The sequence below is a fragment of the Nycticebus coucang genome, chromosome 18 (genome assembly GCF_027406575.1).
Source record: "Nycticebus coucang isolate mNycCou1 chromosome 18, mNycCou1.pri, whole genome shotgun sequence".
Classification (NCBI taxonomy): Eukaryota; Metazoa; Chordata; class Mammalia; order Primates; family Lorisidae; genus Nycticebus; species Nycticebus coucang.
The window spans coordinates 26,173,500-26,201,410 of NC_069797.1; the positions used below are offsets into that span (position 1 = coordinate 26,173,500).

The 27,911-nt window shown below is 46.8% G+C and overlaps 1 protein-coding gene across 1 annotated transcript; it reads left to right on the forward strand.

The window, feature by feature from the left end:
* The first annotated feature begins 227 nt into the window (after window positions 1-227).
* On the forward strand, window positions 228-27,911 carry TRPV1 (transient receptor potential cation channel subfamily V member 1). The gene is made up of 15 exons (XM_053569092.1): window positions 228-511; window positions 1,197-1,363; window positions 1,434-1,586; window positions 2,578-2,718; window positions 2,860-3,158; window positions 3,962-4,141; window positions 5,571-5,729; window positions 7,244-7,339; window positions 8,651-8,721; window positions 13,948-14,113; window positions 14,512-14,578; window positions 17,799-18,121; window positions 19,318-19,445; window positions 19,925-20,040; window positions 26,610-27,911. Exons 1-15 carry the CDS (start codon window positions 228-230, stop codon window positions 26,780-26,782), a joined length of 2,523 nt encoding a protein of 840 aa, XP_053425067.1. The 3' UTR covers window positions 26,783-27,911.

The window sequence follows — 27,911 nt, forward strand, 5'->3', positions numbered from 1 at the left end:
CTAGGCATACCCGTCTCTGGGGCTGCTGAGGTGGGAGGTGTAGGCCTGAAAGCTTCAGTTCTGGGGAGTGGGAGCAGCAGCCAGTTGGCCTTTGGGGTGCCCTGCTTCACCTTGCTTTTAGCAAGGAGGGCAGGTGGGGGCTAAGGCTATAGTCCTTAAGTTGGGAATAAATCCTATCTTGGTGGCTGCTTCAGGCTGCCCACTGGGCCACAGAGGATCCGGCAAGGATGAAGAAACAGCGTAGCTCAGACTTAGGGGAGCCTGAGAACCTACCCCAACAAGACTCCTGCTCAGAGCCTCCAGATGGAGATCCTGACTCCAAGCCACCTCCAGCCAAGTCCTACTTCTCCAGGGCCAAGAGCCGCACCCGGCTCTTTGGGAAGGGTGATTCAGAGGAGGTGTCCTCTATGGATGGCTCTTACGAGGAAGGAGGGATGGCTTCCTGCCCAACCATCACAGTCAGCCCAGTTGTCATTGTTCAGAGGCCTGGGGATGGCCCCACCTGTGCCAGGTGAGTCTGCACTTGCCCCCCCATCTCCCGTACTGCTGGGAGATACCACATGGTGGTTGGCTTCTGGGCTGAAGGCCATAGAACCAGGGAGTTAGGGGGCTTCGAGGTGGTCTGGCCCAGCATCTACACTCAGTAGATCTCATAGGACATGTGGTCACTGAGGCTGGTGTATACACTGATCCCGGCTGACCTCTAGTGTCCAGGCCTGGAATGCTCACCAGCCCCAAACACTTGGACTTTAAGTGCAAAAGCTGAAGGCCAGGGGGCTTTAGACAGAAAGTATAAAACAGCAGGACAAGGAGGGCCCACAGGCTGGCTTTCCCGGGGAGCAGAAGGAACCCTTTTTACTAAGCAGAGTCCAAACTCTTGCCTCCAGCCCCCGCTGGGCCACCACCTCCTGAGCCTCAGCTCCCCAGCAGGCAGAGAAGGCCTGGATGTAGGGGTGGTGATGGTGAAGACTTTCTAGATGGGGTCTACAGAGTGGGCAGGGACAGAATGGGGATACATGTATCCCACTATTCCTTGTCATATTAGCTTCCTGGATAGTCACCTGGACTGAGGGGGTGGTTTTTGTATCATGATTTTTCCCCTTTTGGTCTGTCTTGGGGTTTAGTTGTGAAGCTCTGAAGGCCGCAGGGCCGAGGGGAGGCCAGGGTATGAGAGGAGGGTGTTTTCTGGCCCTCAGGCAGCTGTCCCAGGACTCTGTCACCACTGGCACCGAGAAGATCCTCAAGCTCTATGATCGCAGGAGGATCTTTGAAGCTGTCGCTCAGAATAACTGCCAGGAGCTGGAGAGCCTGCTCCTCTTCCTGCGGAAGAGCAAGAAGCACCTCACCGATTGCGAGTTCAAAGGTAGTCGGGAGGGCTGGGCTCCGGGGAGGGCCCTGCCCAAGCCCACTCTGACCCTCCCTTTGTCTTTCAGACCCTGAGACAGGGAAGACCTGTCTGCTGAAAGCCATGCTCAACCTGCACGATGGGCAGAATGACACCATCCCTCTGCTCCTGGAGATTGCCCGGCAGACGGACAGCCTGAAGGAGTTTGTCAACGCCAGCTACACAGACAGCTATTACAAGGGTGAGAAGGGCAGCTCAGCCACAGCGGGCCTGGAACCAGGAGGCTGTTGTCCTGGGGCTGCCTTACTGCTCTGAGTGCCTTACTCCCTGTCCCCGCCACTGAGTAGGTGACTCCTGGTCCTGGGGGTCCTTGCTTCTCCCTGGTAGCTTGGTTCCCTCCCCTGGAAGTAATGGCCTCTGGCCTCCTTGGCACTATTTCTTGTACCTGGGTAATTTTGATTGCATGGTGTGGCGTCATAGCTCACAGCAACCTCAAACTCTTGAGCTCAAGTGATCTTTTTGCCTCACCCTCCTGAGCAGCTGGGATAACAGGCGCCTGCCATGAAGTCTGGCTAGTTTTTCTATTTTTAGTAAAGACAGGGTCTTACTTTTGCTTAGGCTGTTTTCCAGCTCTTGAGCTGCTCAAGCAATCCACCCACCTAGGCCTCCCATGGCACTAGGATTACAGGTGTAAGCCACCATGTCTGGCCTGCCTTGCAGTCTGGTTGTTTTTTTTTATTTGCGACAGAGCCTCAAGCTATTGCCCTGGGTAGAGTGCTGTGGCATCACAGCTCACAGCAACCTCCAATTTCTGGGCTTAAGCGATTCTCTTGCCTCAGCTTCCCAGGTAGCTGGGACTACAGGTGCACACCTCAACACCCAGCTAGTTTTTGGTTGTAGTTGTCATTGTTGTTTGGCAGGCCTGGGCCAGATTCAAATCCACTAGCTCTGGTCTATGTGGCTGTTGCCTTAGCCATTTGAGCTATAGATGCTGAGCCTGCCTTGCAGTCTTGTACCTCCTGTTGCCAGGATCTCTATTCCCCCCTCCAAGGGAGGCCCCATCCCAAGGCCCCCTTGGGGGATCCTGACCTTGCCTCTTACAGTGTGGGTCTGCCAGGCACTTTCTGCCCCCTCTTCCTGAAGCAGCTGCTGCCTACCTGGCCCTACATCAGCACCTGTCTGTACAGCCTGCAGGACTGTGATCACAAAGCCTTGGCATGTGTTCTCTGTAGGCCAAACGGCGCTGCACATTGCCATTGAGAGGCGGAACATGGCACTGGTGACCCTCCTGGTGGAGAATGGAGCAGACGTCCAGGCTGCGGCCCACGGGGATTTCTTTAAGAAGATCAAAGAGCGGCCTGGCTTCTATTTTGGTAGGGAGACTGCGTGGTGATGGACACTTGGCGTTTTGGCTTTGGCTAAGGGGTGATTTGGGGGCAGTTGAAGCCCTGGTGGTTTAGGGAATGGCCCAGGCTCACTTCTGAGGCCTACCACGGCCCCTGTGTTGGCTGCAGGTGAACTGCCCCTCTCCCTGGCTGCCTGCACCAACCAGCTGGCCATCGTGAAGTTCCTGCTGCAGAACTCCTGGCAGCCAGCCGACATCAGTGCCAGGGACTCGGTGGGCAACACGGTGCTGCACGCACTGGTGGAGGTGGCAGACAACACAGTGGACAACACCAAGTTTGTGACAACCATGTACAATGAGATTCTGATCCTGGGGGCCAAACTCCACCCTACACTGAAGCTGGAGGAGCTCACCAACAAGAAGGGAATGACACCATTGGCCCTGGCCGCCGGGACCGGGAAGATAGGGGTAGGAGGGGATGTTGGCCCAGGCTGGGGGTGCGACTTGAGATGGTTTTTGGGGAGAGGGCTGCCTGCCTCACTAGGGGTGCCTGGCATTGTTGCCACCATGAGTGTGGGACTCCGATTCTGTCACACCAGCTTGGAGGGCTGTTAGGATAAATCAGAGGAACTGGGAGCAGCTGGGCAGAATGCAGCACTTCTGATTTCCAACTCTGAGTAGTGGTCACAAGACATGGGGTGAGGTCGGGGGCTGCTGGAACCTGGGGGAGCACTGGGTCAGCCTATGGTGCAACAGAAAAAGAAGCTGCTAGTGTTTGTCCATGGCAGGCAGGAGTTTTGGGTGACAGGGAGGGTCCTAAGGGGAGAGTTTGAGGTAGGACAGGCCTAAGGGAAATCAGAGGACACAGAAGGCCCATGGTGGGGTTGGAGCTGCTGAGAATTAGAGGGGAGGACGCATCTCAGGCCCAGGGGATTTTGGAATCCTGTTCCTGCTCAGATAAGCCCCTTGAGATGAGGAGTCTGGCTTTCTGACCTTGGTTTCCTTTCTTGGATCATCTATTTCCTCCTTCTGGCTTGAGGTTTTCTAGAATGGAGCACCACTGCCCTTCACTGTGAAATGGGAGAGCTAGGGGCCCTGGTGTGACATGGCACTGGGCCTGAAGTGGCTGCAGGGACATTGATTCTGATGGTGGTCAGGAGGATAGGGGTTGGCAGAGCTATTCTCCAAGCAGAGCTGGTGCCTGTGTAAGGATGTTACCTGTGGCTGGGCCCTAGGCTAGTCTCTAACAGGCTCATGTTCCCTGGCGGCAGGTCTTGGCCTACATTCTCCAGAGGGAGATCCAGGAGCCTGAGTGCAGGCACCTGTCCAGGAAGTTCACCGAGTGGGCTTACGGGCCCGTGCACTCCTCACTCTACGACCTGTCTTGCATTGACACCTGCGAGAAGAACTCAGTGCTGGAGGTGATAGCCTACAGCAGCAGTGAGACCCCGGTGAGTGGCAGGGCTGAGACATAGCCAGGGAGGACTTCAGGGCCACTGCACTCCAGTCCCAGCCGCTGGCCCAGCTCTGCCTGTCCTCCCATCAGTGAACACCTACTTCCCGGGCCCAGGCCCTACAGTCTCATCTTCCCATTCATTCCCATCAAATAGCTTCCTTAAGTGGACCAATGGTATAGGATTATGATCCAGTAAAAACTGAAACATTTCAGAGGTACATGAGCAAGTCTCAATACCACAGTCCATGCTGCCACCACTGCTTCAAAAGGCCATCTTACTGCCCCTTCTTTCCATCACTCAAAGGTGATGCTTTGAGCTTTTAAGGCAGACTTTTGGGCTGGAGTCTGTGTCATCAGCAATGTGGGGCCACCATGCTGTGTCACAGGTCAGAGGTGGCATTTAGAAGATGGGCCCCAGGGAGGAGATGCCTGTTCTGCTTTGCCCTGTCAACCATGCCTGGGCTGCCTCTGCCTTAGAGTCCTGGATGCAGGTGGTCTCGGAGGAGCAGTCCGGGTAGGAAGTGACCTCAAAAAGGACTGCAGTGTTTGGCCTGGAGAAGAGAGACTGTGGGGCCACCAATGATGTCTTTATGTCTCTGAAGACTCTCAGGGGCGAGGAGTGTGGACTTGTCCTGGGGCCCTCAGTCAGAGCTGGGACCACGGTGGAAAGTAGAAAAGATCAATGTTACTCCAAAGAATAGATGCTCCCTATAGTTAGAGGGTCTCCAGAGGCTTCCTGAAGTGGTGGAAAGGTAGCCAAGAAGACTGAACAGGGACTCCGTTGCAGGAGTTCACACTTGTGCTGGCAGATGGGCACAAGAGTGAGATGAGGCACAAGATGAGAGAGGCCAGAGTGATCTGATTTTGGCTCATCCATCCCAGGGACACCTGAACTTCAACAAAGACCGTGGATATGAGACTTGTAATGATAGAATACAGGTACTGGCCCTTCCACTGCAGGAAGGGCCTCCTGCCCGACCCAGGGATAGCAATGTGAGAAACAAGGAACCCCCAGAGGTTCTTTTTGCCTGCCCTCAGTCCCTTCCCTAAGCAGCCTCTTGCCAGGTCCTGCCTGAGCCAGCTTCTTCCCATAACTGTGGGAATAATAAGGATGTAGGCTCTCAGGAGAGAGCTATTGGAGATAATGGGCCCATTGTTTTGGGAAATACTGTGGGCCCTTAAGTGGGCACTTAGGGTTTGTCCAATTTTACCCTATCTGCTGTACCCATGGGGACATTTAGGCCAAGAGAGTGGGTCAGACAGCAAACCCCAGCAGGGCTGGTCCAGACCTCTTGTGACCCTCAGCTGCTCTGTGGGCTGAGGCACGGTCACAGGGTGTGAGCAGCAGGTGTGGGCTGCTGGTGTGGGCCCGTAGGTGGTTCCTGGAGGGGGGAGCGAGCCTCACTTCTTTTTGCTTCCTCTAGAATCGCCATGACATGCTCTTGGTGGAGCCACTGAACCGACTCCTGCAGGACAAGTGGGATAGATTCGTCAAGCGCATCTTCTACTTCAACTTCTTCGCCTACTGCTTGTACATGGTCATCTTTACCACGGCCGCCTACTACAGGCCTGTGGACGGCTTGGTGCGGCCGGAAGCTCGGGCCTGGGCTGGGGGTTGGGATGTGAACATTTTCTCGTAAGCCCCACTGGACCCCAGGCACAGGCCGTGTCCTGGACTTAGTCCCCATTTGCTGAAGCTGTGGAAGGCTCACTTGGAGAGCCTTTGTCTCTTTGCTCAGCTTCCTTCTCAGGCTATTCTGGTGACCATTCTCGGCTTTTCTCCTTTAGCCTTGTGGTCCAGGAAGGCTGGTCGTGTGGTTGCTGAGGTCCCAGCTGGCAGAGGGGGTTACTCGGTGTAAAAAGCATGCAGGATCCAGGGTGCAGGAAGCAGCTCGCCCTGGTGTCTGCAGAAACACGGGATGGTGTAAGCCCCAAGCTCATTGCCATCTTGCTTGCCTGCCCTCTTTTATTCACTCACTTTTTCATTATTCATTTTCTGGACATAAACTTCTGAAAACTCCTTCTGTGCCAGCCCCTGGGCCATGCATAAAATCAGCCTATGACCAGCATTTTCCCTCTAGGAGAGCCATGGACTCCATGGAATTTCTGAATCGAGTCCCTCTCATTCTATACCCAGGGCACTAAATTTGCTGCCTTTATTTCCAAGGCATCTTGTTCGTAAATTTGGTTTAAGAACTCGATTTCATAGTTAGGTGAAACCTGATTTCTATCCACCCGGTAAGACCATTTAATGACTTGGTTTTGAAAGAGAAAGAAAAAACACGGGCGGCGCCTGTGGCTCAGTGAGTAGGGCGCTGGCCCCATATACTGAGGGTGGCGGGTTCAAACCCAGCCCCGGCCAAACTGCAACAAAAAAATAGCCGGGCATTGTGGCGGGCGCCTGTAGTCCCAGCTGCTCAGGAAGCTGAGGCAAGAGAATCGCGTAAGCCCAAGACTTAAGAGGTTGCTGTGAGCCGTGTGATGCCACGGCACTCTACCAAGGGCGGTACAGTGAGACTCTGTCTCTACAAAAAAATAAAAAATAAGTTAAAAAAAAAAAAGAGAAAGAAAAAACTGTGCTAAAAAGGCACACTAGTGAACCAGTGTTTAGGAAACATTGAGAATAAACTGAAAGGAAACCTACCACAGAAGATGGTGGCTGAAACACAAGGACAATGCCTGCATGTGTGCCTGGGATGTCCCTTTCTCGATTGTACATGGGAGTCCCTTGATGCTCCTGGGAGAATAGATGCTCCCTGTGGACCATGGGGGCAGCAGGACTCCTATGGCCCTGCCGTGGGGGGGTGGGGGGGCGTGTCACTTTGCTCCCAGCATAGCACGGTAAGGATGCTCTGCTTGGCATTTGGAGCTGTCACTTTGGGGAGTCAGGGCCCACAGAGGAGCCTCCGTGCAAGTGTTCCCGTAAGAATACAGGGTTTTTGTGTATCCCTCCATCGGGTTGACATAGCAACCTGATGGGGGCTGTGCCTTCAGGGCAGAGGCTGGGTTCTCATCACAGGGCTGGGTACCTGGTAAATGCCTGTTGAGTGATCAAGTGAGTGATTAATGGCATCACCCACTTTTCTGCATCTCACAGCCTCCGTTTAAGATAAAAAACACCGTTGGAGACTATTTCCGAGTCACTGGAGAGATTCTGTCTGTGGCAGGGGGAGTCTACTTTTTCTTCCGAGGGGTAAGCATTCCTCCCCAGGCTATGAGTTTCTCTTATCACCGAAACAAAAAGCCAAGAGAAGCACTCCTTGCTCACTCTTTTATTCACCAGACGCACAGATATCATAGACGATGTAGTATAGGTATGGTTTTTGTAAGAAAGGTGATGTGGAATTCCAAACAGCTATCCCACACTCAAAGAAACAGACCATTCCTCAATTATAGAAAAATGGCCAAGGATTGTACATGTATAACTTTTCAGTTAAAATTAAATGATTATTGATTTTATTTTAGGCATTCACAGCTGGTGCTGGTGGGGGTTCTGCCCCTCCACGGGCCCAGGGCAGTCAATCTTGCAAATAGCCAGAAAGGGCCCTTCCCCGGAGCCTTTCTGATGCCTGTCATGCGTAATTACAGAAGCAGAGTGGACGCTGCTTAAGGGGTAGGATCATGACTGGCAGTTGTTTAATTCATCAAAACAGTCTGTTAAAGCTCAGAACAATGAAGGAAGTCTGAAACTCACAGCTGTGCAATCCTTGGCCATTTTTCTAATGAGTAGTCAGTTTTGTCTTTGAATATGGGGCCTGTTTGGGATTTTACGTCTTGCAAACACCATGCATATAATACATCATCTATAATTATAGTTTCAGTTTCTTTAAAGAGGAATTAGATAGGCACAAAGAGATTGGAATTTGAGATAACCTTGATTATTTGAACTCCCAATTTTCAAGCTATAACCCCCTCCATATCTTTTGTGACTCACCTTTGTGGAGTCTTTCCAAATCACTGGACTTTGTCTTCACGGAAACAACTGTCTTTCTTTTCACACACATAGTTTACATTATAATAAGGTACAAAGCCACAATGGCATAAAAGCCTCTGGTAAAGGAAGGATTCACTTGTGGGAGGGTGAAGAAGTATGTGAGTATCCTGCTGAGGACCTTCCTGCTAGTTAATCTGGTGAGTTCAGTGGAGGCTGGTTAACAAGCTTTTTCCTCTAATGCTTACTTGAAATTAAGGGGAAAAAAAGCACCAATTAAAATGAAGAAAACAATTGCCCAATTCCATTATTTATTCACAGAAATTGATAAAATTTTTGGTGGTTTTCTTTCCTGTCTTTATTTCTAGGTATAGTTGTAAATCCAGTCTGTATTTTAAAAAAGCGCTGCTGACTGAGTCAGCCAATGTGACCCCCTGGGCCTGACCCAGACTGTTACCCTCTTCCCATGGTCCCTGCTCTAACACACTCCTCTGTCCCATCCTGGCGCTGGGTGCTCACTGTATAGCTACTTCTGACATTTCCAGGGATCTTACTTGGTCTGTTTACCTGCAGATTCAATATTTCCTGCAGAGACGGCCATCCATGAAGGCCTTATTTGTGGACAGCTACAGTGAGATGCTTTTGTAAGTGACATTTCGACCCTTTTACCTCTTTTGGGCCAGTTCTGAGGAGATGGTAATCAGTTCTCACTCATTCTCTCACTTACACTGGGCCTGGCACATAGTAGGACCTCAGTGAATGTGGTGGAGGGATGATTCATCCAATGAATGGGTGAATGAATGCTGAGGGCCTACTCTGTGCCAGACTTGTGCCAGGTGCTGGGGATCCACACCTTGTGCCCTGAGCTCATGTGACTTATAGCCTCACTTAGATGCACACTTGTTCTCCGTTTCCATCCGTTTGTCCATCCATCTGCCATTTACTGGGTTGGCACTGGGGTACTGAGATGAAATAGATACAATTCCCACCTTTAAGGAATTTCCAATCTTTAAGGCAGGGCTCTTCACGCTTGGCACTGCTGACATTTTCTTTCCCTTTTTTTCTTTTTTTGAGACAGAGTCTCACTCTGTCACCTTGCATAATCTTTTGGGCTTGAGTAATCCTCTTGCCTCAGCCTCCCAAGTACCTGGGACTACAGGTGTGTGCCACCATGCCTGGCTAGTTTTTCTATTTTTTGTAGAAACGGGGTCTCCCTCTTGCTCAGGCTGGTCTCAAACTCTTGAGCTTAAGTAATCCATCCACCTTGGCCTCCCAAAGTGCTAAGATTACGGGCGAATGCCATAGCGTTGCAGCTCACAGCAACCTCCAGCTCTTGGGCTTAGGCAATTCTCTTGCCTCTGCCTCCCAAGTAGCTGGGACTACAGGCAACTGCCATAATGCCAGGCTATATATATATATTTTTTTTGTTGTTGTTGCAGTTTGGCCGGGGCCAGGTTTGAACCCGCCACCCTTGGTATATGGGGCTGGCGCCCTACTCACTGAGCCACAGGCGCCGCCCACTAGTTCACAGTTTTTGAATTTGTTAAGTAGAGTCCCTCTTGTAGTTGCATTCCACACCCAAAAGGTGTCCTATTCACCCCTACCTTGTGATTTTTAAGTGAGAGCACACAAATCTCCCCTTTCCTTTCCCTTCCCTCATTCCCCCTTTCCCCAACTTGAATAGAATTAAGTTTTTCTCCTATGTGGGCATGTGTTAGATCGTCTCCTGGCTTCATAATAAAACCGAGTACGTTGGGTGCTTGCTTTTCCATTCTTGCTGTCACTTAGTCTTCACAATCAAAAATGTTTCCAGATGTTGCCAAGGCCCTCCACCTGGGGAGGTGGGTGCCAGAATCACTCTTTGTTGAGAAACCTTGGTTTAGGGGAAGACAGATGAGCAAAAACTGTGGATGTCACAGGGAACCCTCTTCCTTCAGAAAATAACCTGGAACCTTATCATGTGATTATGGAATATTTTTTTGTTTTAATCGGTATTCAGTATTTACCTTCTTAGACTTCTGCAAATATTCACAATGTCCTTTTCTACTTTCTTCTGAAGTTAATAATTACCTAGTTTTTCACTTGTTTAGTTTTCTTTGTGGCCATTGCTAATTCTTCCCACACCTCCTCAAATCTCTCAATATAATTTCCCTCAAAAATCAATCACATAAGCAGCATTATCAGATTTCCGCCTCTCCCCCCGCCTTTTTTTGAGGGATTTCCCCCTGGAACCCTGTATTCTCTTTCTCATTGGAGTGGTTTTTCTCTAGGCCTGCTGCTTAGCTCTTGTCCTGAGACTTCTCTTTGCTGCCAACCTCGGAATTCTTGTTGCTTTCCTGAAAGAGTTCCTGTCTATTTCTATTTTCCTCTTTCTTGGTTTTTTTCCCTTGTTTGAGCACATCCTTTTGTATTTTCATCTGAAAAAAGAGGGTGTAATGGTAGAGGACACAGCAATGACAGCTTTCAGTGTGTTTGAATCTTAAGCCACATTGCTCTGGTGTGTACAGGTGTCATTCTTTCACTAACGTCTTGGCGATCCCTTTCACTTTGGGTCTCTTATTTTCTGAAACCAATGTCTTCCTCTTTCCTGGTTTGCTCCTTTGTTTTGGAGGAGGACATCATGAACCAAAGAGAGAAGTCGTCTGTTGGGGAATAGGGAAGTAAAATTTCTTTTAAATCTTGTGTGACTGAGAATATCTATCTCTATTATATCATCACATTCAATTGATAGTTTAATTATGCATAAAATTCTTTGAAAAATTCAAAGATGTTTTTCTACTATTTTTTTGCTTCAGTGTTACAGATGAAACCACTTTGATTCTAGATCCTCTTTTAAGACCGGTTTTGATTATTCTCCTTGTATCTTTGTATCTGGTGTCCTGAAACTTAATGATGCGTGTTTTACAGTTGCAGATTAATGTGAGAGTACAAACAACTAGGTTCTAATGTTTACATTTGTTAGGTAGAGGCCCTCTTGTAGTTGTGTCCTGCAGCCAAGAGGTGTGCCATATACCCTTACATTGTGCACATTAACTGGAGCACCCCACCACCCTCTCTCCTTCCCTCTCCCGCCTCCAACCAACTTGAGTTGATTTGAGTTTTTCTCTTATGTGGGTGTGTATTAGCTCATCTACTGGTTTCATATTCCTATTGAGTACATTGGATTCTTGCTTTTCCATTCTTGTGATGCTTTACTAAGAAGAATGTTTTCTAACTCCATCCGGGTTAATAGAAAAGACGTGAAGTCTCCATCTTTTTAATGGCTGAATAGTATTCCACAGTATACATATACCACAGCTTGTTAATCCATTCCTGGGTTGATGAGCATTTAGGTTGTTTCCATATCCTGGCAATTGTGAATTGAATTGTGATAAACAATCTAGTGCAAATGTCCTTATGATAAAATGATTTTTTTTTTCTTCTGGGTAGATGCCTACTAGCAGGATTGCAGGGTCAAATGGAGGTCTAATTTGAGTTCTTTGAGGATCTCCATGCTTCTTTCCAAAGAGGCTGTATTGGTTTGTAGTCCCAACAACAGTATAAGAGTGTTGCCCTCTTTCTACATCTGTGCCAGCATCTGCAGCTTTGGGATTATGTGATGTGGGTTATTCTCACTGGAGTTTGGTGCTGTCTCAGGGTGGTTTTGATTTGCATTTCTCTGATGATTATGGATGGTGAGCATTTTTTCATGTGTTTGTTAGCCAATTGTTTATCTTTCTCAGAGAAGGTTCTGTTCATATCTCTTGCCCAGTGATAGATGGGACTATTTGCTCCTTTTTTGTTGATTAATTTGGGCTCTCTGTATATCCTAGTTATCAGCCCATATCACGATGCATTTTTATATGGGTTTGTTTTTATCCAGTGTTCTGAGCATTTAGTGGGCTATTTCAATCTGAAAATTTATGTCCTCAATCTTAGGATATTTTCTTTAATTATTTCTTGATTCTTATTCTAGAACTCTGTATATTTTCTCACTTGTATTCTATCTCTTCATATTTGTGTCTTCTTTTTGGGAGGTCCAAATTCACTCTAATTTCTAACATTTCTATTGAGCATATCATTTTTGATATCATGTTTTTAATTTCTAAATGCTTTTAAAATTCTCTTCATTCATTATTGATAGTATTCTATTCTTGTTTCATGGATATAATATCTTCTTTTGTCTCCCTGAGACTATTAAAATAGTTTGTTGGAAGTTTTTTCTTTTGCATAATTTTTATTTTTCAAATTGTTTCCCATTCATTTGTTTGGTTTATTTCCTTTTTGTTTTAGGGTTCCCCTGCTCCCCCAAATCCGGGCATCCTTGGTATCTATGTATGATTAGAGGACTGAGAAGCTGGTTGGAAGCTCTAAATTTGTGGATGGGGCTTATTAATTTTGGGCTTCACTGTAGGCTGATCTGGGGAAACCAGTTATTAGATCATTCCTGAAGTCAGTCTATTAAGGTCTTTCTTGTTGAGATTATCAGATTTCACAGAGAGAATTTTTGTAGTCTTTTCTTTGGAGGGAAGAAGTCTGGCTGCCACCTTTCTGAGAGGTGATTTAAAAAAAGAGGGCTTTCTGTAATCTGGGCTGGTATGATCACACAATCTTTGCTTTTTGTACAAATACTTTCAGTGGTGTTGGACGAACCTTTATTTTATCTTCTTTAGAGACAAAATTTTCATTCTTCCTTATTTTAGGCCCTTCTTTGCATCTCCTCCCCCCCCCTTTTGAAGCCCCTTGATTCCAAGAGTTGATTCTCAGCTTTCCTCCTTGCTGGTTTCACATCTGGCTTTCTTGGGTCTGCTTAGTCACTTTCCATTGTCCATTGCTTCCCAGCTCCCCAAATACAGGAACCCTATTTGTCACCAGAGACATCTTTTATCTGTTTCCATTGGTGTCAATTCTCCTTTTGGCCTAGGGTTCTGTCCATTCTGAGCAATGCTTTTTCATTGCAGTAGAGCTAGAAAACAGATTCTAGTTGATGAACCAACTTATTAATATCAGTTTTCAACAGACTGTCGTTAGCACAGAGGTGACTTTTTGCTGGGTTCTTTCACACAGATTGGGGGCAAGGTAGTCTGTATGGTCTACTGTGTGAATGCAGCCATGGGGGAGGCCACGATGAATAAGCAGCCTCTAGTAGACCCTGTCATAGGATCGTTCAGATGTCCTCTCCTCTTCCTATTTGGACACCCTTCACTGGACTGAGGAGCTGAGGGACATTTTTTCTGGCTCTGCTCTTTTCAAGGATATGACCAGCAGACACTACCTGTAGTTTTTCAGGAGAGCATGGCCTGCCCCTCCTCATAGGTCTGGGACTCCTAGGTTATCTGTTGTCCAGTGAGGTTCTTATTCCTGGGGATGGGGCAGGAAGGTTGTTGGGGCTAAAGTAGTATTTTTTAGCCTTTACAAAAATTATTGCCTTTTTAAGACATTTATCTAATCCCCTCCTTAAAATATTAATGCTGTAAGTATACTATATTTTTATATTTAAATCTGTGTTTTCTATATAAAGAAGATAAGATTTTGGGGCGGCGCCTGTGGCTCAAAGGGGTGGGGTGCTGGCCCCATATGCCAGAGGTGGTGGGTTCAAACTCAGCCTCAGCAAGAAAAAAAACAAAAAACAAACAAACAAAAAAAACTGCAAAGAAAAAAAAAAAAGAAGATAAGATTTTGTACCTGCTCTGAACCAGTTTTTGCTCCTTGGGGTAACAAGTGCTCCCCCAAGGAACCCCTAAGCTAACGGAGGCAGGAACAGCCCAGCCCTATCTTCTATTGTGGCCGGAATCTGGGCCTCTAAGGAGAGGCCCAAGCATGGGGGCCTTTTGTTTGTGGGGGCACCAGATGGTACCTGTAGACACAGCTTCCTGTCCCTTCACCCTCAGCTTCGTACAGTCATTGTTGATGCTAGCAACTGTAGTGCTGTACTTCAGCCACCGAAAGGAGTATGTGGCTTCCATGGTGTTCTCCCTGGCCCTGGGCTGGACTAACATGCTCTACTACACCCGCGGCTTCCAGCAGATGGGCATCTATGCTGTCATGATCGAGAAGGTGGGTGCCCTGTGTCCCAGGGGGAGCCCCTCACAACCCCAGCGACCTCACGGTGTGTGAGACACTGTCCCACAGACTCTGTTCTTCCTCTCCGTATTGTCTGGGGAGACATTGGCTTAGCTCTCAGCCCATTCCCTAAGACCCAGGCAGTCTGGCTTTGATCGGAGTGTGTGGGGGTCCCCTGAGACTGATTCCTCTGCATACCAGAGTACCCCTCTGCTGGCCAGAACAAAGGCTGGGGGGAGGTGTGGATGATGCCCTCATGGCACCTGAGCTGAAAACCAGCAAACCAGCAAACCTGCATGTTCTCCTGATTAACCCCCAGGCTGTTGTAGTCCTGGCCCTTGCTGCCTCCCTGGGTCTGGACTTGACTCTGATAAGCCTGCTCTCCCCTGCAGATGATCCTGAGAGACCTGTGTCGTTTCATGTTTGTCTACGTCGTTTTCCTGTTTGGGTTTTCCACAGGTAATGGGCTCTGTCAGGGCTGCTAGGTGGGCAGGGCTTCTGCTCACCTCAACTTCCTGAGGACTCTGTTGGGGGCTGGGTGAGGAAGAACCAGGTGGGCTAGGCAGGTGCGTGTCTGTAGGTGACAGAGTGAGTGGACAAGTGACACACCAATATGAGCCCATGAACTTGAAAATCTGATTCATAAATTGTTTTAAGTAATGTTTTTTTTTCTGAGGCAGTCTCATTCTGTGCCCTGGGTAGAGTGCTGTGGCATCATAGTTCACAGCAACCTCAAAGTCCTGGGCTCAAGTGATTCTCTTCCTGAGTAGCTGGTACTACAGGCACCTGCCACCGCACCTGGCTAGTTTTTGTTTTCTATTTTTAGTAGAGACAGGGTCTCACTTTTGCTCAGGCTGATCTCGAACTCCTGAGCTCAGGCAATCCACCCGCCATGGCCTCCTAGAGCGCTAGGATTACAGGCGTGAGCTACTGCGCTTGGCCTGTTTTAAGTAATTTCTCAGATAGGAAGTGCTGTTTGCTTGAAGTATAGCTGCATTGTGGCTCAGGTTTTTAAAAAACCTTTTATTTCTACATTAGCTCAGGCTTATAGGAAAGTTGTAAGAATAGTGCAAATAACTTCTCTCTATTCTTACCCAGATTCTCCAAATTTTACCACTTTCTCTCCTGTACATGCGCACACACACAGACACACATGTACCCCACACTTTAAAAAGACTGAGAGTAAGTTGCAAACATGAAACACTAAATACTTCAGAATGTGTCTCCTAAAGGAAAGAACATTCTCTTATGTAAAAAGTAGTCATCAAAATCATGAAAGTAACATTGATACATATCATAGACATGCTATCAGTTAATCTATAGCCCTTGTTTGAATTTCAACAATTGTTATAATAACGTCTTTTACAGAAAATGAGAATCCTGGATCATGCATTACATTCTGTTGTCATATCTTTCTCTCTTCTTTTTTTTTTTTGAGATAGAGTCTCACTATGTTGCCCTGGGTAGAGTGATGTGGCGTCACAGCTCACAGCAACCTCAAACTCTTTGGGCTCAAGCGATTCTCTTGCCTCAGCTTCCCAAGTAGCTGGGACTACAGGGGCCTTCCACAACACCCAGCTATTTTTTTGTTGCAGTTGTCATTGTTGTTTAGCAGGCCTGGGCTGGGTTAGAACCCACCTGCCTCGGGGCATGTGGCTGGCACCGTAACCACTGAGCTATGGGCACCGAACCTATTGTCATGTCTCTTTAGTATCCTTTAATCTAGACTAGTCCCTCAATTTTTCCTTGTCTTTTGTGACCTTAGCATTTTTAATGAGTAAAGGCCAGTTGTTTTGTACAATGTTTCTCAATCTGGGGATGCCGGATGTATCCTTGTGATCATATTCAGGTATGCATGTTTAGCCAGAACATGAAGGAAATAACGTGTGCCTTTTTCAGTGTATTTATTGAGAGTCACATGATGTTTATCTTATTTCTGGCAATGTTAATTTTAATTACTTGGGTTTGATGGATCTGCTAGATTTTTCCATTGTAAAGTCACCATCTTTCCCTTTGGAATTGATAATTGGTGAGAAGATGCTTTGAGACTATGTGAATATCCTGTTTCTCATCAGACTTTTGCCCTATAGCTATAGGATCCTTTGAGTTTTACTGAGTCACTTAATCCTATCATGGTGGCCAAATGATGATGTTGTGACCCCATCACTCCTCCCATGTTTGCTGGTTGGCATTCTATTATAAAGAAGAGTTTTCCATTCCCCTGTATTTATGTATTTGTATTAGCCTCATGGATTCTTTTTTTCAGTTTGTTAAATGGGTTATAATCCTTACTAACATCATTTATTTGGACATCAAATCGTCTGAGATTTAGTCATTGGGAGCTCTTTCAAGCTGGGCTCTGTGCTGTTTAGACACACCCACAGCATTTTTTGAGCACATGACTCCACTTTGATCCTCACCCAAGTCCTGCAGTTACATGGTTCACATGGAGCACCCGCCCCGTCCCCACTGGGCAATTTGTTTTGGAATCTCTATCTTGGAGGGATGGGCATCTATGACTGGGAGGGACCTGATAGGTGTGGGCTTTGGCATAGTGAAGGTCCTGCATATTGGTAGCCATAGAAGGGACTTGGCCAAATGGTTTATGGATACTGATATTACCATAGTGAACCACTAGTACAGAAGATCTCAGGCTCCAGACTATACTTCCTTCAAAAAAGTATAGAATATGAGAAGAGGCTGTTCTGCTTTGAGATGCTTATCTTCCATGGTTCTAGAATAAACTAATAGACATAATCAGACAGGGTGTGACTGACAAAGTGGGTATGGAGCCAGGGCTGACGTGTAAGGTTAAGCAGGTTGTGCACTGCACAAATATAGCCAAAAGTGGCAATATTCACATTGTACATATAGATTTGTATATTTATTTATTTTTTTTAGAGACAGAGTCTCACTTTATCGCCCTCGGTAGAGTGCCATGGCGTCACAGCTCACAGTAACCTCCAACTCTCGGGCTTAGGCAATTCTCTTGCCTTAGCCTCTCAAGTAGCTGGGACTACAGGCACCTGCCACAATGCCTGGCTATTTTTTGTTGCAGTTTGGCTGGGACCAGGTTCAAACCTGCCACCTTTGGTATATGGGGCTGGCGCCCTACCCACTGAGCCATAGGTGCCGTCTGTATACTTATTTTTAACATTTTTAAATAGCAGATGATAAAATTCTTACAAGAAAACATTGTAAGCTGGAAATGGTATCTCACACCCATAATCCTAGCACTCTGGGAGGATGAGGCAGGTGGATTGCCTGAGCTCACAGGTTCGAGACCAGCCTGAGCCAGAGCAAGATCTTGTCTCTAGAAATAGCTGAGCATTGTGATAGGCACCTGTAGTCTCAGCTACTTGGGAGGCTGAGATAAGAGAATCACTTGAGCCCAAGAGTTTGAGGTTGCTGTGAACTGTGATGCCATGGTGCTCTACTAGGGGCAACAAAGTGAGACTCTGTCTCAAAAAAAAAAAAAAAAGAAAGAAAGAAAACATTGCATGATGACAATTTTTTGATAGTTTTGAAGAAGGGGTGCTTTAAAAAATCCCCACAAAAGCACCACTTAACTGAGCAGTGTTCCTACTGTAGACCCATCCTGGGGTAGTGGGGTATCTGACAGGGGACCTGGGGTCTTGGCTTCCATTCACCTGCACTCCTCTCTCTCTGTTTCCCATAGCGGTGGTAACACTGATCGAGGAGGGGAAGAACAACTCCTCATCAACTGAGTCCACATTGCACAGGTGGCGGGGGCCTGGCTGCAGGCAAGTTGATAGCTCCTACAACAGCCTGTACTCCACATGTCTGGAGCTGTTCAAGTTCACCATCGGCATGGGTGACCTGGAGTTTACTGAGAACTATGACTTCAAGGCTGTCTTCATCATCCTGTTATTGGCCTATGTGATTCTCACTTACATCCTCCTGCTCAATATGCTTATTGCCCTCATGGGTGAGACTGTCAACAAGATCGCGCAGGAGAGCAAGAACATCTGGAAGCTGCAGGTGGGCTGGTTGTTGGGGTGAGCAGCCAGGAGGGTGTCAGCTGCTCTGTCTGCTGCTCTGCACAGCTAGGCCCGGGAGCTCCTTTAGGATTTGAAGACGGGGCAGAAAGCCTAGCCATGCCTGGGAATCAGTCAAGCAGCAGCACCTCCCTCAGTGGACACCCTCCCAGCATATTCCCCTGCTAACCATCTGGTGTTCAGTATCAGATAAGCCCTGCTGGCATTCATAGACACCATATTTGGCTGTGGGCTGGGGTGAGGTGGGGTCCTGGAGGAAAGGGGATGGAAGGCTCAGAGGAGTCTGGTCTAGAGTAGACACTGCAGACCAGAGTCGGGGAGAGCAGATCATACAGGGCATCTACCTTTTTGAGCCATATGGGCCATATCTATCTCCCCAACTAATAATAATAAAAGTATCATTTTTTTTTTTTTTGAGACCGAATCTCACTTTGTCACCCTGCTGTGGCATCACAGCTCACAGCAACGTCAAACTCTTGGGCTCAAGCAATTCTCTTGCCTCAGCCTCCCAAGAAGCTGGGACTATAGGTTCCTGCCACAACTCCTGGCTATTTTTTTTTTTTTTTGGTTGGAGTTTTCATTATTGTTTGGCAGGCCCGAGCTGGGTTTGAACCTGCCAGCTACAGTGTACGTGGCTGGTGCCCTAGCTGCTGAGCTATAGGCGCGGAGCCAAAAGTATCATTTTTAATAAGTAGCACTTTAGGATAGGTACTATTCTACTGTCTCGCCCAATCTCACTTAATCCTTCTAACAATCTACAATAGAGGATGATTCTATTACTATCTCCTTTTTGGATAAAGGCACTGAAGCGCTGAGGAGTTAGGTGTCTGTAATCCAAGGCCGCACAGCTGCCAAAGTCCAGCCCAGGCAGTCTCACTCTGAAGCCCTGCTCTTAACCATTACCCTATTTTGCCCCTTGTAAGCTCCTCAGGGAAAAGTCTGGGACACTCATGTCACTCCTCAGGCTGCCCTTCCCAGACCCTGCAGGTATTTGCTGTGCCTGGGCAGGTTGGAAGCAGGACAGGCTGTGCTCCTTTCATGGAGCAAGACCCCCCCCCACCAGGCTGCAGAAACAGTCTAGTGTAGAGGGCACTGGAGGTCCAGCTTGGAGGTGTCTGGGGCTGGGAGAGACTCTGTGAGGCTGAGGGCAGCCCCTCTGTCCTTCCTGTCACCCTGCAGAGAGCCATCACTATCCTGGACACAGAGAAGAGCTTCCTTAAGTGCATGAGGAAGGCCTTCCGCTCAGGCAAGCTGCTACAGGTGGGGTACACACCTGATGGCAAGGACGACTACAGGTGGTGTTTCAGGTAACACCCAAGCAGGAATCAAGACCTACAGAACTCTGAGGCTCAGCTCTGGGCATGGGGGACCCACCCAGAACCAGCTGGGCCCAGTCCTGAGCACAGGACACTCTCCCCCAAGGCCAGCTATAGGTCTAAGGGCTGCCTCAGGGCTCAGCTGTGGGCAAAGGCAACCCACCTTAGATCTCAGCTGATGGGACTCAGACATGAAATACTGGAAAATTTGGGGTGTCCAAAAGGGGTCACCTAGTGAGCGGGGTCAGAACCAGGATTCTAATATTTACAGTCTCCTGGTGTGGTCCGAGAACACATCTTTAGGGTGGTGTCCGAAAAGCAAGGCCCTGCCTGTCTTCCCCACCAGTGGAGCCTCCATTGTGCTCCCTGGGCTCTTTGGGTTGGGCCCATGGGGCTAAGCCCCTGGCCTGGGATGCTGGGCATGGGTCCCATCCTGCCTCCTCCCTGCTCCCTGTCCCCTCACCTTGCAGAGTGGATGAGGTGAACTGGACCACGTGGAACACGAATGTGGGCATCATCAATGAAGATCCGGGCAACTGCGAGGGCGTCAAGCGCACCCTGAGCTTCTCCCTGCGGCCAGGAAGAGGTGAGGTGTGAGGGGCGGGTGCTGTGGCACGGAGGCTGGTGGTCTGAGGTTGGGCAGGTGGACCCTGGCGGGTCTCCTACTCCTGATGGGCCTTCCTCATGCCCCTACCCCTACCTTAGGACCTGGGCTCCATAACAGCTCCTGATGGCAGCCACATGCACACACTCAGTCACAGGCACTCACTTGTACCTCATACGTGCTGGTGTGGTTGACTGCTCAGTGAGCCAGTGCAAACCAGCTGTGCCAGCAGCTGGCCCAGGCTCCTGTCCTCAGCGCCCCAGAGGAGCAGCTCAGCCCACCTTCAGACTCTTGGGGTGACCAGCTCACACGGGTGCCCCGCCTCCTCGGCCTGTTCCCCACGCCCCACATGTGCACTGTGACTCTGTGAGGCTGCCTGGAGGCCAACGGGTACATGGGAACACTCACCTCTCACCGACACGTCCAGGCAGGCATGGAGGACGGGAGGGTGAGAAGAGCAAAGGTGACACCTTGAGCAGAAAAACCCTGGGGAAAAGGACTCTCAGAAAGAAAGCCATGTAACAGTTAATGGTAAACATTTAACAATAAACACCGGATTAAAGGTCTAACCGAGAACATTTACTTAAAAATGAAGTAAACAGTTTATAATGAACAGATTTTGAATCATAATTGCAGCTGTACACTAACTCTTTGTTTTTATCTTTTAGAAATATTGTAAAATATGTATCACATGAAAGTTATCATTTTAACCATTTTAAAGGGTACCATTCAACATCATTAAGTACATTGACATTGTTGTGCAAACATCACCACTATTTCTACTATTTTCAGAACTTTCTCATCCTCCTGAACGGAAACTCTGTACACATTAAGCAATAATTCTCCATTCCCTTTTCCCCTCAGCCTCTGATAGCTTCTGTGCTGCTTTCTGTCTCTGTAAATTTGTCTATTCCAGGTGCCTCACATTGGTGGACTTGTGCAATATTTCTCCTTTCATGTCAGACTGAGTAATATTCTATGGTATGGATTTTGTTTATCCAGTCATCATCTATTGATTGACATCTAGGTTGTTTTCACCTTTTTGGCCATTGTGAATAATGTTATGACCCCTGGTATACAAGATACTGTCTGATTCCCTGCAGTCAATGATTTTGGGTCTATGTCTAGGAGTTGAATTGCTGGATCATATGATAATTCTATGTTTAACTTTTTGAGGAATTGTCAAACTGTTTCCCCAAATGGCTGCATTATTTTACATTCACATTAGCAATGCACGAGGGTTCTCATTTTTCCACATCCTCACCAACACTTGTTATCGTCTTTTTTCATTCTTTCTTTGTTTTTAATTAAAGACAACCTAGTGGGTGTGAAGTGGTACTGTATCTCATTGTAGTTTTGATTTGCATTTTCCCAATGACCAAATATCATAAAATGATATTGAGCATCTTACCATGTGCTTATTTGCCATTTGTAGATATTCTTTGGATAAATATTTATTCAGGACTTTTTGTCCATTTTTATTCTTTTTTTTTTTTTTTTGCAACTTTCTTCCTAATGTGAACCTTTGCCCATTTTTAAATTTGGTGGTTTGTTATTTTGTAGCTGAGTTGTAGGAGTTCTTTATATATTCTGGATATCAATCTTTTATCAGATATATGATTTTCAATATTTTCCTCCATTCTGTGGGTTGTTTTTTCACTCTTTTGATAGAGCTCTATGGTGTACAAAAGTTTTTAATATTTGTGAAGTCCAATTTATCTAAATTTTTCTTTTGTTGCCTGTTATTTTGGTTTCATAGCCAAAAAAAATCAATGCCAAATGCAATGTCATGAAAGTTTTATCCTATTTTTTCCCTAAGAGTTCTGTAGCTTTAGCTCCCTACCATTGTAAAGTTGCTTGGTTCTCCATGTGGCATTTGCTTGGTTACTGCAAACCTTGAACCGTTTCTCAGAGTTCTGACAATATTGGGCATGAAGTTTCTGCTTGTCTTTTTCTCTCTTTCTTTCTTTTTTTTTTTTTTGATGTTTTTGCGGAGAGATGGGTGTTTGGAGCTATTTACTTTGCATTTAGCTGATACCACTCTTGAACTAATTTTTAAAATGAACAAAGAATGAATTGAGAGCTAGAGGTTGGTTTTTACTTTTTTTGGCAGACCAATTAGTCTGATATTATGATACTGTAATTGTGATACCAACTAATCTGATATATTATGATACTGTAATATCAGACTAGTTGGTCTGATAATTTTTCAGACCAACTAGTCTGATATTATGATACTGTATCTTTCATATTTAATATTGCTTCGTAGAAAAGCTCATTTCATATTTCGTAAACTTAAAAAATGTACAGTTTTATAAATTTTGACAAATGTACATGCTCAGGCAACCACCACCCCACTCAAGATATAGAACATTGTCATCACGCCAGAAAACATCTTGTGTCCCTTTGTAGTCAACTTGACCCCCCCATCCCAAGTAACAATTGTCTAATTTCTTTTTTTTCTTTTTATTAAAAAAAGTGGATTTATATGAGGGTACATATGAGTAGGTTACATTGTTTGAGTTTGCAAGGTAAAGTTTGAGAGACAGTTGAGTCCACTCAGTATTTGTCTAATTTCTGTCACTATAGATTTGTTTTATATCAGCTTTTGTTTACTTGAAAGGACCTATTTTACCCTCATATTTGTTTCATTGGATATAGTATTTTGGGTTAGCAGTTTTGTTTTTTTTTTTAATTTCAACATTTTCTTTCTCTTTTTTTTTGAGAAGTGCTGTGGTGTCACAGCTCACAGCAACTTCAGACTCCTGGGCTCAAGTGATCTTCCTTCTTCAGCCTTACGAGTAGCTGGGACCACAGGTGCCCACCACACCTGGGGCTAGTTTTTCTATTTTTAGTAGAGACAGGGTCTCACTCTTGCTCAGGCTGGTCTCGAATTCCTGAGCTCCAGTGATCCTTCTGCCTTGTCCTCTCAGAATTCTAGGATTACAGGCGTGAGCCACCACATGCCCAGCCAGTTTCAGCACTTCTGTTTCTCCATTGTCTCCCGGCCTCGGTTGTTTCTGATGAGAAGTCATCATTATTTGCATTGTTGTTCTCCTGCACATGTATCCTTTTTTCTTCTGGCTGCTTTCAGGTTATTCTGTTTCCCTGGTTTTCAGCAGTTTGACTAAAGTGTGTTTAGGGATGGTTTTCTTTGGGGTTTGCTGAAATTCTTGGATTTATATATTGATATGTTGAATTAAGTTTAGAAAACTATATATCCATTGCTTCATTCTCCCTAGTTTCTCCTTTTGGACTCCATATATGTTAGACCATTTGATATTGTCCCATAGTTCTCTGAGGCTTTGTTCATTTTTCCTCAGTTTTTCCCCTCTATTTCTCAAATACAATAATTTCTTTTGGTCTGTTTTTAAGTTCACTGACCCTTTCCTTACCCCTTTCCAAATTGCTATTAAGCCTGTCTACTAAATCTTACACTTCAGATTTTGTGATTTTTGATTTTAGAATTTCTGTTTGGTTCTTTTCTATGTTTTCCATTTCTCTGCTGAGATTCCCTGCTGCTCCCACCTTAAGACCTTATTTTCCTTTAGCTTTTTGAACATATATATAACATCTGTTTTAAATTTTCTGTTAAATCCAACATCTGGGCCATTTTGGGGTCAGTGTCTGTTGATTGCTATTTTTTCTGACTATGGCCCACATTTTTCTGTTTCTTTGAGTATTTACTACTTTAAATTGTATTTAGTATTTTATAATTATATACTAAGGATTGTAGATAATAAACTACAGAGATTCTGTTGCCTTCCTTTAAAGAATATTAAATTTTTATTCAGTTGGCAGTTCAGTTACTGATGAAATCACCTTGAATTTTTGTAGGCTCAGTTTTAAACTTCATCATGGCAGATCTGTGACACCCTAAGGCATTTTCCAAGTCCATGGAACTTGTAGGACACAATTTCCAAACTCTGTCTCCATGGAGGATCTTGCCTGGGATTGGTTTTAGGTTTTGTTGGGGTGGGTCTAATGCCTTATCCTAAGGCATGATCCTCACTGTGGAGTGTGGTGCTCACTCCAAAGTGAGGTCTTTGTGGTATTGATCCCCAGGGTGTTTAGGAGGTCTCTCCACTCTGACTGGACTGGACCTCTGATATCCCCCAGTGCTGCTCAACCTTTAATGTCTCTGTCCTACTTTCAACCCCATAGCACTTTTTTTTTTTTGAGACAGAGTCTCACTATGTCACCCTTGGTAGAGTGCCATGGTGTCACAGCTTACAGCAACCTCTAACTCCTGGGCTTAAGCGATTCTCTTGCCTCAACAACAGAGGCAAGTAGCTGGGACTACAGGCTCCTGACACAATGCCTGGCTATTTTTTTGTTGTTGTTGCAGTTGTCATTGTTGTTTTTAGCAGGCCCGGGCTAGGTTTGAACCTGTCAGCCTCCGTGTAGATGGCTGGCGCTCTAACCACTGAGTACGGACACTGAGTCCCCATGGCACTTTCTAATAGTCCTCACACAGTCTCACCATGAACAAGTACAGCCCAGACAAGGATTTGTGGGGAACCCACTTCCCCCAAAGATTTGTGGATTTCTATTCTCTTAACTCTTTCTTCCTCTTCTCCTGTGGTCTGACCCATACGTTCTAGCTGCTTCAGCTGCCCCCCAAACTCTGATTTCTTTCTCATTTCAAAGGCAACTCCATGCTCTGCTCAGACTGCAGCTCACTGTTCTATAATTGGGGAAATTGTCCTTAAACTGAAAGTCAGCGTGATGATAGGGCCAGCCTTGTGAATTTCACTGCTCTCAGGGATTGCCATTTTTCACTGCCTATTGTCTCTGCCTAAAATCATTTGCTGTATCTTGCTTAGCTTTATGGTTGTGGACAGCAAGATAACTGGCCTGGTACTAGAGTACTAGATACTCCATTTTAGCTGGAAGTAAAAATTTATTTTTCTCAAAGACTCATTTTTGGAAAACTGCTCAAACTATTCATCAATTTTCCACAGGCCTCCAGCACTTCTGTAATTTTCCTGACTCTAATTAGAAGCACTCCCCATGTCACATCACAACACAGCTTATCTGTTCTCCAATTGTTAACTGGTTTAACTTTGCCAGAGAGGTATTTGAAGATGGCTTTGCATGTGATTTAAGCAGTTTTCTAATGTCAATCTTACAGATTTCATGAAATCCCACATCTTTTGCAAGATTTTGTTTCACTTTGCAGTTGATTGCTAGAATGTTTGCGTGACAGCGTTGGCATAGTCACCGTGATATTGATAGAGACATTGAGCCAGTGACAGGAATACACCCATCTGTGCTAACTGGGGCAGGGGTGGAGGACAGTTGCAGGTTGCCTGATTTCACCCTTATAATTAATTGACGAATATTTCCTAAGGATTTTGCTTTCCTACTCAACTTTGTAACAGTAGAAACTCCAATAATGAATAGTCAGATAATTCAGATAACAAGGATCTCTCTCTCCCCACCAAACGCAGTGTGTGTGATTGGAAAGAGGTAAGGGAATGCATTAGAGAAAGGCCAGGGGAGAAAAGTGGTCAGCAGAGGTCAGATGTGGAGGGGTCCGGGCATCAGAACTGTGGGAAGTGGGCACTGATGTCCTGTACCTACTTTAAGGGTCCTTGAACAGGGTGTAGGCCAAGTCATCCCTGTGGCTGGATGTCCCCCCCCTGGCCAGCCAGTAAATGGTATCCCAGTCGGGAACTGGCCTGTATCTGCCTGGAGCTCTCCTGCTTCAATGTTTGGGTTCCCAGAGGGATGCCCTTCAGAAACTGGTACTTGGTGTCAGACTGGGGGCCTCGGGAAAACACCAGGACCCAGATGACTCAGTTGGAGTAGTTACGATGGGACCAGCCTCTGGCATTCCTGGTGCCTGTGAAATGTGGCCAGTGTTGGACATGAGCAGAAGGGCCTGGGGCTGGGAGGTGTGAGTTGAGGCTGGTTTTGCAGAGAGATCTACCTGAGGTGGCCAGCCAGAGGGCTTGGTTGACCAGAGCTCTGCGAATGAGGGGAGAGCACACACAGCTTTCCCTGTTGGCTGCCATTTCTTGGAGGTGGCCAAAGGCTGGATGTGACTCTGGGGAGGACACCTGCATCCTTCTCAAGAGCTTCCTGAGATTTCAGACTACACTTGAGGTCTCTGTTTGAGGCCTGGTGCCACCTTGCTTCCCTTGGCATTGTTCCCAATAGGCTATGTGCTTGTGGGACCTGGACCCCAAACCTGATCCTTTGGTTGGAGTCAAGTCACTCATGGGGCAGATCCCCGTGTTGCTCTGTGGAGACCTCTTCTCCCTCCCACTTGGGCAGGGAGGAAATGGAAGCCGAGAGAGGCAGGTGATGGACTCTTTCGAGATCACAACCAAGTATGGGTGGGGTGGAGGAAGAGAATTTAAGGAGCCACCAGGGTGGATAAGGCTCCATGAACAGCTGAGGAGAGAGGAAATTATGCTGATCCAGGTACCTCAGGAAGCCTTGCAGGCCGGGGCTTCCTTTTATCTGGAGACTTGTGAGGTCAACAAGTTAAATGTTTGTTTGTTTTGCTGCCTCTAAGGTAGTAATGATGTTTTACCTTTCAGCTTCAGGGAGAAACTGGAAGAACTTTGCTCTGGTTCCCCTTTTAAGAGATGCCAGTACCCGAGATAGAAACCCTGCTCAGCCCGAGGAAGTGCATCTGAGACAATTTTCAGGATCCCTTAAGCCAGAGGATGCTGAGGTCTTCAAGAATCCCACTGCTTCTGGGGAGAAGTGAGGGGCTGCACACAGGGCACTCTCAACCTTGGGCCCTGGAAGACCTAACTGCTATGAGGGTGGTTAGGCAGCACCTGTGTTCTATCAGCTGCTGGCCTGCTCTGAGCCTGCCCAGCCGGGACAAGCTGTGGGAAGGAAGCATCGTCAGATGCAGGGGAAGAGATGTATCTCCAGCCATCACTGTCCCCACCTGAATCTCCTAACAGGAAGTGATGGCTCTTGAGTTTTTACTTGCTTTATTAAATGGCATGAATGGCATATCTCTATTAGGACACACAAGTTAGGCTCTTATTTTCTTTGATTTCATATTACGGGGAGCAAAAGTAAATGAATCCCAGGAAAACACCTTTGAGAACAAAACACTGCCTGTGATGGAAAATGCTAAAGCCCTTCTTCCTCCCTGTGTTGCAGTTACTATCCCACCTGCCCAGAGTGGTCCAGGGTGGGTTGTGTGTGTGTGATGACATTTACTCCCCAGAGAAGGTGGGAGAGGCTGGTCCATTCCCAGCTCTGGCAGAGCCAGGTTGTTGCAGGAGTGACTTCATCCTTCTGTGTGATATGTCACAGTCTCCCACATGGTAGCTCTATTGCTGTACAGATAAAAGCACAGAAACACACCGCAAAGCCACCTGGTGAGAATTTTTCAATGATCTCCCATTTGTAGGGGCTCCAGTCCTGCTCCCCTGCAGTGGCACATCCTTCTACCCCCATTCATCCTGCCATCCTCAAATAAATATAGACATACATATATACGTGCGTCACATCAAGCGTGGGGTTTGTGCTAGTCATTGGGCTGGCAGAGCTCACAAGCGCTGCAGTCTATGCTTGCCTGTGTTCATGTACATGTGGGTGTGTGTGTGCAGGACCCCCTATGGCTAGGAGCACACCTGTGTGTGCATGCGTATCTGGGAGTGTGTGTGCATGAAGCCCTATGGTTAGGAGCACGCCTGTGTGTGCAAGCACCATATGGCTAGGAGTATGTGTGTATGTGAATGTGTGTGTGTGTGCATATGATACCTCATATGGCTGAGAACCTCTGCTCACTCTTTAGTGTTACCCAGGGGTGAGGGCACGCCTTCATATATTCACTTATTATATTCAGCAAACTGTGGTCCACGGGCCCAATCCCA